At 34.5% G+C, this 10618-nt stretch overlaps 1 protein-coding gene across 1 annotated transcript in view; it reads left to right on the top strand.

Moving 5' to 3' along the window:
- The window catches only part of LOC117112893 (adhesion G-protein coupled receptor G7-like), a gene marked incomplete at its 3' end in the record, with an annotated part of 49096 nt that overhangs the window by 34411 nt on the left and 4067 nt on the right, over positions 1–10618 (top strand). Inside the window, exons 10-14 of the mRNA XM_033256106.1 lie at positions 427–573; positions 1133–1493; positions 2026–2204; positions 5361–5528; positions 8890–8999. Of these exons, the coding sequence (XP_033111997.1) occupies positions 427–573; positions 1133–1493; positions 2026–2204; positions 5361–5528; positions 8890–8999 (965 nt within the window). The remainder of the gene's footprint in view (positions 1–426; positions 574–1132; positions 1494–2025; positions 2205–5360; positions 5529–8889; positions 9000–10618) is intronic.

Raw genomic sequence — 10618 nt, 5'->3', positions numbered from 1 at the left:
AATAGCCGTTAACACCGTTAAATTATTTATAAATAATTTAACGGTGTTAATGGCTATTTATTATAAATCATCAAAGTTGGGCAATCATCAAAATTATTTATAAATCATCAAAGTTAGGCAACGTAACATAGCTTTTAACAAATGACAAATGTTGTCCTATAATCCTATTAATAAATAAATTGTGTCATATAATGTCTGACAGGATTCGAACCTGTAACCTGGCTGTCAAGACAAGTGTCATAACTATTACACCACAAAGGATTAAGGGTTGAACAGATTGAAATAACGTCAGATACACAGTCACAATTGGTTCGGCTCGAGACACATTATAGCATAATATAAATCAAGATAGCCCTTAACAATGTTAAATTATATATAAATCATTAAAGAAAGCCATTAAAAACTACTGATATTGATTATATTTAGATGAATGTTACAGAGAACAATGTAGAAATGGTCAGTGCAGAAGTGTTTGAAATCACAAAAAAAACCGACGAGATTACTGATGGTGCACTTGAATTGACAGCAATCATCTTGCAGGATGTAGTCTCGCTAGATACCAACTCTACGACGGTTAGTTTACGTTTAGTTATTTATTTTAATATATTAAAGCACATTTAAAGCTGAAAATACATTATGTCAGCATTTAATTTTGAAACAACCATGCTGTGAAAGTAGATTTATTATTTGGAGCTGTATAGCTTGGTGGTTAAGAAACGATGTTTCTGGGTCACAATCTTTGCAAAGTGATCTGTGTTAGCCTCATAGTTCACAGGTATTTTCACCATAAGAAAATAAAAAATGAGTTTGCCAAAAGTGGGGTCCAACAGTCGGCCGGGAGGTCCAAACCAAGGGGCCATGTAGAATGTTGGACAGGATCTCAGAATAAAAAAATTGCAGCGTCAGAAGATAAAGTGTCCAGACCTTTTCTACATGGGGAGGGGAAATATCCCCTCTGACCACTGCAGGCGCCAACACTGAATGTAAACCAGCCCTTTACTTATCGTTTTTGCCAAACAACCAGATTCGATAAAAAAAAAAATTAAAAAAAAACGGTTGACCCTTGCTTCATGATGTATCTTACTTTTGTTTTTTAACTAATTTCAATTCAAATGATTTTCATTTCATTAAGGTTACATCTTCAATAGTTGGTACCGTTAACAATCTATTTAGTATAGATGAAGATATTATAATGGAAAGTCAGATGATGAACCAAGCTCCCACTAGCATCATTTTGTCTCTGGAAAAACAACTTGGGCAAGTTGAACTTCAAAACAATATTTATCAAGAAAGTATGCCCAACGTTGCCGTACTTGGACAGATGTTAACTGTTACGGATGTGAGCAACAACACTGGATTAGCATTTGGGGCAGCCAAGGGTGCAGTTGGGCTGAAAGATGTCACATTTTTGCAAAGGGATTCCATACCTAATAATATCCAGGTTTCTATTGATGTACCTGCAAGCATTACAACCACAATTATGAAAGAAAAAGGTTAAATATCTTTTTAAATGTACAATTATGCTCTGATTCGTAATTAACACTTTGTTAACATAAGGATTATATATTTTTCTTAACATTACCCATGAATCACAAAGGCAGGATACCCAATGTCGCCAGAGGAACGTGCGACTCCATAACATTTCACTAATATAACTCACTGAGTGGAGATCTTGGTGGTGGTTAAGATACTTGCCATTTTCTCATGACCAAAAATTGTCTGCACGCCCTTAGCCTTATAAAGTAAACCTGTTTTTTTATTTAGATTGATTAAGTTCGCATATTCTGTGACTAAACAATTTAATGAAAAAATGTACTTTTGTTTTTATAATGTGCTGAAATTACTCCTGAGTTACACTTTCCATTCATTTATTTGTTATCTATTTATTTATTTTATTTTAGTTACCATCATTACAGTATTCCCATTTCCTATATGGTGCATTACATTAAAAAATTCTATTGTTGTTGTTGTTGGTGTTATTATTATATTAGATATGATATTTCTGTTATTGTTGTGTTCATGTAGGAACTGATACATTCAGAGTGTCTGTTATTGCCTATGAAAGCAGCAAGTTGTTTCAGTCGTCTCAGTTTGATCGTTCATTTCGAAGACCTAATGGTCCGGTTATATCGTTCTCGGTACCGGGATTATTAGAATCTGTTGACTTAAATGAACCACTTACAACTACATTTATTCCTTCTGAGGTATGAATTCATTCCATATATTTATTAACTTACAGTTGAACATCTTGTTTGGGATGTTAAAAATTATGTTATCTAACTGTAGTAATTATTAATTATTACAACAATTTTTATTATTGTTTTATACTAACGAAACTGATTAATTTAAGGTGTATTATGCAGTGATTTACAGAAGCCCGTTAGTGTCAACAGTGAATAAAAATTTCAAATCAGTTAACTGGCGGCCGCCAGATAATTAAGTGGCGGCCGCCACTTAATTATCTGCGGCCGCCGCTTAATTATCCGGTGGCCTCCGCTTAATTATCTGGCACCTGCCACTTAATTATGGGTACCCAGGTTGCGGTATAGCATTATCTAGATGTAGAACAGGCCATTAAAGCGCATGATTGGCCTATCATTTAATATACGGTACGGTACCATTTAGCCTAGTTATTCATTTTAACTACAGCTTGTAATAGCTTATAGGCCTAATAGCAGTCATATAGCCATTCACAAAATATATCTATATCTTTGCTGTAGCATATCAACTGTATTATATGTTTTGCTGTTTATGTGAGTGTGATATTGTCTGTTGTAGCTGGGTTAAATGTTAAAGGGCATTTAATAGTGATTAAAAGCATACAATTAGCTGGTCACCAGCTATACCTTATAATGGCAGTCACATAGCACCCATTTCAAAAAGTGTTAGCAATTACATGTTAAGTATTAAATAACGATTAAAAGCATGTTCGTAGCTGTTTATACAATAGCTATAGCTTATAATAGCAGTCATATAGCACCCATTTCACAAGATATAACATCACTAGGAAGCATTAAATAACGATTAAAAGATTGTCATTAAATAGGCTTATGCGATGATAGGCGTTAGGTTTAAGCACGTCATCAGGCGTATGCGACGATAGGTTTTAAGGATGTCAGCCATTTTACCATGTCCGCTAATAAATAGGTGTTCGCATTAGCCATTGCATTAATGAAGAGGAATTAGTGTTAATAAGATTTTCAGACTGAGTTGCCAGTAGGAACTGTGTACACTTAAATGTATAGGCATTTTCACCGGTCATTTGCAATTGAATATGTTATTTTTCCTATTTGTTATCGTCACAAACGTCTATTCAATGTTAAAATACTGACGTGCTCCAAACTTAATCCACAAAATAACCATATAATCTATCGGCGCAAACGCCTGACGTTCTTAATTGTAAAGCCTATCGTCCGCAAACGTCTATTCAATGGTAAACCCCTGATGTGCTTAACCCTAACGCATATTTTCGCAAACGCGTATTCACCTGATGTGCTCAACCCTAATACCTATCATCGCAAACGCCTATCCAATGATATACTGCTGGCGTGATTAACCCTAATGCCTATCGTTGCAAACGCCTTTTAAATGGTAATGTGCTAAATTGCTTAACGCTAACGCCTATCGGTGCCGATGCTTGACATGTTTAACCATAACGAATATCGTTGCAAACGTCTGTTCAACGGTAATCTGCTGACGTACCTAACCCTATAGGTGCAAAACCCTTCAAGGGTAAATGGTAAACTGCTGGCGTGCTTAACTCTAACGCCTATCATCGCAAACGTTGTGTAAAAAATGCAGTTAAACCATTGTGGCAGCTACTAACATGCTTTTAATCAGTGATTGCTATATTTTATGATATTGGTGCTATAATATAATTGATATAATAGCTAGATAGTGACCAGCTACCATGCTTTTAAACACTACCGTATTTAATGCTTAATTTTAATCGCTATTTAATACTTAACCCTGTAATTGCAAATATTTTTTTTAATTGGTGCTATATGACTGCCATTATAAGGTATAGCTGGTGAACAGCTACTAGTATGCTTTTAATCACTTATTGCCCTTTAATATTTAACTTTAACAGACAATATCACAATGATATAAACAGCAAATGTAGGACATTTGATGTGCTACAGCAAAGATATAGATATATTTTGTAAAATGGCTATATGACTGCTATTATAAGGTATGACAATCTGTAGCTAAAATGACTAGCTAGGCCTATTACGATCATGCGCTTTAATGGCCCGTTCTACATCGAGATAATGCTGTACCGCATCCTGGGTGCCAATAAATAAGTGGCGGCCGCCAGATAATTATGTGGTGGCCACCAGATAATTAAGTGGCGGCCGCCAGATAATTATCTGGCGGCTGCCAGTTAACTGATTTGAAATTTTTATTCACTGTTGACACTAACAGACTTCCGTAGTGATTCAACAGTTTGCTTTATAAATCAAATTATAAATGTTATTGTTGTTTTTGAAATTGTTATTATTATCTATTGAAGATATAATTATCTTATTAATGTTATCAGATAGTATTTATATTGAAACTATTCATAGTTATATCTATATTTTTATTTCCATTACAGTACAGTATTATTTTATTATAATTTATTATTACTATTGTATTGTTCCATAATCATCTATATGTGTATTAATAAGTATTATACTTTATTAATAATTATTCATTATTACTTTTTTCATGTTAATATTCTCTTGGTTATTGTTATTATTAAATGGTAATGCTTTAAGATTAGTAATGAAACCATTTAATTATGGAGGGTCATATTTGACATACAAGATTTAACATGGAATGGAGCCATTTCCACCCTAAGTATGGTGTACCGACAGCAGTGTAATAACATACTGTATATAAGCAAATATTTGGTCCATCTGAACCCTCATTAGGCAGAGTCCGATCGTCGTCTAAACCAATCGGTTACATAACACTATACAGAGTAGTGGTTATTCTTGAGTAAATAACTCATGGCAATACCACTGTTCATTTATATTACAGGCTATGCGATAAATATAGACAAAAAAAGTCAACATAAAAAGAGAAGATACCCACAATAATAATACATAGCCACAAGGTATAAAATTAAATTTGGGAGTGTACCCTACTGCGGGGGAGCTGCATGTTCCCCCACTCTTCTTTCTTATTGAGGCTGGGATTATGTATTTTAATTCTCTCTGCCTCCGTCACTTGTCGCATTATCGGGTTTCCTGCATGTTTAAAAGGATTTTGACCGTTAACTCCTTTATTTCTCTTCTGTGAATGATAATGATTATGCTGATTATTATGTCTATCATCCTCATACAACCTAAGTTACTTTAATTCTCCTACTTTAGATTACTAAGGGAAATACTGACACAGAATGTGTTTTTTGGAACTTTGAGTTGCTAAATGGGGTTGGTGGCTGGTCAAGTCAGGGATGCAGGTTAGTTAGAGGATCAGCAGATGGTAGTGATAGACAGTACTGTAATTGCAGTCATCTCACAAATTTTGCTGTTCTTATGGTAAGTCAGACAGAATAATTATTGATCATAATCATGATATCCTGTGGTCGATCAAGAAGGCTGATGGTAGAGGGTCTCAGAACAAACATGATTCCCGTTAATCATCCCTGGACAAGAGCCCATTGCAAGTTCTAAGCCAATCAGAACGTATAAACAATACTTCATAGGCATGGTCATAGGTCACAATGTCTAGGTATCGTTTGAAGAGTAGCGATGTGTGTGTGGGTGACTGACTAGGACTCGAAACACCGTATACACAATAACGTTATGGTTTCTGCATATTACAATTAATTTGTATGTATTAAAATATTTAAAATTTTCAAATAATTGCAGTATAATAAAATACCATAATTATATGCCTACTGTTTGGCAGTATGTAATGTATTCTCCGTGTTTATTTGTAAAGGTATTGCATTGCGAAAATTGCAAAATTATGGAACGCCAAAAGGACAAACCACAAGTGGCGCAGTGCAAAAGTAAAGAGGCACTGGCCACTTAACTTTACACATTGTCACTTGATTTTGCACTGGGCCACTTGACATTTGCACTGCGCCACTTCACTTTTGCACTGCGCCACTTCACTTTTGCACTGCGCCACTTGACTTTTGCACTGGGCCATTTGAAGTTGGCACTGCCACTTGACTTTTGTACTGCGCCACTTGTGGTTGTCCTTTTTTGCGATATCACGCCAAAAACCGCAGTGCAAAACTAAAGTGGTGCAGTGCAAACCCAAATGCGTGTGCACCACTTGACTTTTGCAAACGTTATTGTATGGAACGCCAATTTGGCATCGAAATGAAAATAAACTCATTATTACTATATTATTATTACTGTTATATTATTATTATTATTATTGGTGAATCGCTTCACAACCTCTCGTTATTGTCAGAGATCATCTTCTGATTCTTATTCTTCTTTCTTTCTCCCCATTTTTGTGCGCACGATATCTCAAATTTGACACAAGCTACGCACAATCGCGCTTCAACAAACATTTGGCTTGCCCTGGAATAGTCAAAATAAGGTTTTCAATGTGCTCAGTCATGTGTGACGTCATCTACACGCAATTTTGCGTTTTTACATTATCGATCATATATCGTAACCGCCAAATTTTACACCTTTTCCCCCAATTTTTAAATATTCAAAAGTCTGTCTCTCTTTCACCATTCCCCAGTTCTTCGTCAAACAACTTTTTTCTGTCTTAGAAAAATCAGGTCTACAACATATCAAAAAATTATTTTCCTCCAGTGTCTGACTTTAAAAATCACTTTTTGACTAAATTAGAGCACTTTTCAGGTGATTTTGAGCATTTTTGTTACATTTTCCACTACGTGCACACGTTTTTATGCGCACATCAAGTACGGAAGCTAGAAAATAAGTTTTTTTTTACATATTTTGGGCTCCTGACATTGTTTTCGCATATTTCCTTTCTTTTCGGTCATCTTATGGCCAACAGCAATTTCGTACGCGCGCACCAAACATAGGGATCTTTGCGCTAGTTTGTGCCGCTACTGTATACAGTGAAAATATGCTAAAATCAGGTCTATTTTTATTCAGTTATAAGCTCCTTAGAATGTATGGTAACCCCCAATTTATATTACATATTCTGAAAGCACATGACGTTTTTATCATGGTCAAAATAAATGTATTTTCTGACCCCCCCCCCTCATCTTTCATTCCTCCAAAATTTGATGACCCCATGTACTCCTAACCAGTCGTCATTTCTTCACTTTCTTCACTTTATTGATGTCATCATGGTTAAAATGAATGTTTTTCTAACTTCTTCCCCACCTCTTTTTTTCTTCAGTTTTTTCAGAACCTCAAAGAGAGCGCGGCAGACTTGATATTGTCTTGCACTGTTTGAAAATCCTGGCTACGGTAGTCTCCCATAATTCATACTTTTATGCGCAGAGAGATTTCTTTTGCCTGACAAGCAGATTACCTAACTCATCCTCAGTGACGAGTTCAAATCTAGTTTTAATTATTACATTGGTTTAGGCTTATTTGAATTATATGCATCGTTTTATTATGATATTTAATACTATACTACAATATTTGTTGTACTTATTACCGGTACTGTTATTTCTTTACTATTACTTCGCCTGTGCCATTGCCTTAGGTTATATTAATGACCACAGTATTGCCTTTATTTTGGTTCATATTTTCATTTATATTTCTATTTATTTTCATCTAAGTCATTGCTATAGACATCATCTGTTTAATTTAGTTATGGGAGAGATTCTCTTACTATATGGTTACATTGTGTCTGCGGCTTTTACTGCATTGTGGGCCTATTACTTTGACGTTCATGTCACTTTGTGCTGTATTGTTTTCTACTTTTACTTTGTTCTTTGTTTATTTGTTTTATTTATATATTTTGAAGTTTGCAGTACACCACGTAAGTAGTTCTGAAAAGAACTGTTTTTGTTGAGAAAGTCTCGACGTTTCGATTGAGATGCTTCCATCGTCTTCAGGAGAATAATATCAGATATTATTCTCTTGAAGACGATTGAAGCATCTCAACGTCGAGACTTTCTCAACAACAACAGTTCTTTTCAGAACTACTTACGTGGTGTACCGCAAGCTTCAACATATATATTATTTCTTCGCCATGCAAACCTTTAAGGAATACTTTGTTTTATTTACTTTGTTCCCTCTTGGGTGTGCCTGTTATTATAGCGCTTAAGGCAGTGATTTGTTTGTCTTTTATTTTTATTTTATCCTACTGTGATTGGTTTATGAATGAAGATTAGGAAGATCAAGTCATAGCCAGATATCCCAGGCTTGTGTTTATTTCTTGTTTTGGTTGCGGTCGGAAGACCGACACTTTTGGGTGCTGCATGTGAATTATATGTATCTTTGAAGCTGGCTTTTCTGAGCAAAAAGGTTTGTTTTTTAATTTTAGACCGCACTTGAGTAAAAGGCTAACATTTAATTGCTCCCACCACCACCCATTTACCCCTCCAAGTGTCGGTAGGCCTACAAGTTTTGGTGTGCGTGGTCTTCACACAATTGTCATTTGTAAAATGATAAAGAAAAAATTCCAAAACCATACAGCGTGCAAAAGTTTAAAGCAGAGATTTTGTGTTGCGGAAGAAAAAAAAAATTCTTGTGACCCATGGCTTAATGTCTGCACATTCTGATTTGCTTAGAAATTAAAATGGGCTCAACTTAACTGCAGAAAAAATAACTCGCACCCTTTTTCCCCTGTCGTGAAAGAAGTCAATTAATCTTCAGTATGTAAAGTATTTTTACAGCCTCTTAAAGAGTGCCATTTTCACGGCCATCTTATGGTGCATATTCTCAAAACCTCTGAAACTGCCACTAAGCTATTAAACGGCATTGAAAATCTTATTGTTTGCAGAATTTCTATCCCAATCAACCGGATGCCATCAGTGAGGTCATCACTAAAGTTGGTTTAAGCCTATCCATTGTAGGGCTTAGCCTGACATTACTGACAATTGTAGCAAACAGGTAAGAATTCCAGTTGACATTTGCATCATGCTATTGCCCAAATACAAAATTTAGTATGTGGATAACTATGTGTAGGCCTAGGCTTATTATAAACAAATAAATAATAAAATAAATGAGTAAATGAGAAATGAAAAAGCAATAATGAAGATTTTTTGGAAATGAAGAATAAAAGAAAATCAAAAACCCAAGAGGTGAATCTACAATTTAAATTCCATTTTATCTGGCATGAAGCATGTGCACAAATATAATTATGAATTAAAATACATAAATATATAAAATACATAAATATATAATTTAATTACATCAAATAAATACAATAGTCACGATGTAAACAAATAAATTGTCAGCAAGTAAATTTGATTTAAACATCAAAACTCTCTTTATCCCCCGCCCCCACTACAACACAGGGCCCATTTGTCCGAGAGCTGTAAATTCTTTACGAGGGAGGGGGTGCCCCTTCCCTTCGCTAATCAGGCGGTAGTCACTGTGTGTGCGCTAAACCGTGGAGATCTCTAGTTCCCAGTTCAATTTCCATCGATGCTCTCCTTGTGTTTCAGCTCAAGGGTTGAAATACAAGTTACAACGCAGTACACTCTTCGGAAAAAAGTAGAGGATTGTCTCCCAGTGTACTGCCCGATCAGCACCAGAAGAATCCCAAAACAAGTCTTCAGACTTCCTGGGTTATCCTTGGTGTGATTCACTCCGAAATCTTTATTTATTTTATTTACATAATAAAAATACTGAAAAATTGGTTAAGTATTTTAATAAATATTCCAGTGGGTTACTATCAGCATAGCAGGTAACTTTTATTGATAGACATTGATTCACATGGATACGCCTCTGGACACCCGGCATGATAGTGCCATTATCGGGCATCTATAGAGGTGACATGTCTTATTACTTTACACATCAGCCCCAAACATGGCTTGGATGAGGTAAGTGTGGCTCCAAAAGAATATATACAAAATATGAAATACAAAATACTTTATTGCAAATTTCATTAAACTATATTATACAGTTTGGAATCAAATTGAAGTTGAACAAAGGCAATACAGAACATTCAAAAATGGATTTAACTAAAAAAGTACACCAAGATAGAAAGACAATTGGATTATATAAACAAATTCAGATAAAATAATAACTAAGAACATAAATAAAGATGTAAATTTTAATTTTAATTACAATAAGAAAATCATTAAATCAGAAGAACATGACATGAACTACCAGTTGAGAAAACGCTGACGTCACCTCTGCTAAAAAAGCAAAACATTGACAGAAAAAAAAAATAATAAAATATAGAATGCCAGAATAAAAGATAAGAAAAGAACTAATTATTTTTAACTGAGTTTTTTTGTTTACCAGAATCATAAAATGTGATGGTATTTTAATTTTTATTGTAATGGCAGTTTACTTGAGGATACGGCATATCTAATGAATGTATAGAATAAAATATTGAATTGTATGAAGGTTTTAAATTAGAAGAGTAATGTCTTCACCATTTTTTTGTTAATAAAAACATAATAAAAAGCAAAAAAAAAAAAAAAGAAGGAAAAAAAAAAAGGGGAAAAAAATAATTTTAATTTTATTATAAAAAAAAATAAAATAAAAAAAAAGAATAT

Source organism: Anneissia japonica, unplaced genomic scaffold (assembly GCF_011630105.1).
Source record: "Anneissia japonica isolate Jap-2015-1 unplaced genomic scaffold, ASM1163010v1 scaffold287713_len945575_cov184, whole genome shotgun sequence".
Lineage (NCBI taxonomy): Eukaryota > Metazoa > Echinodermata > Crinoidea > Comatulida > Comatulidae > Anneissia > Anneissia japonica.
This window is presented reverse-complemented; position numbering and strand designations above follow the sequence as displayed.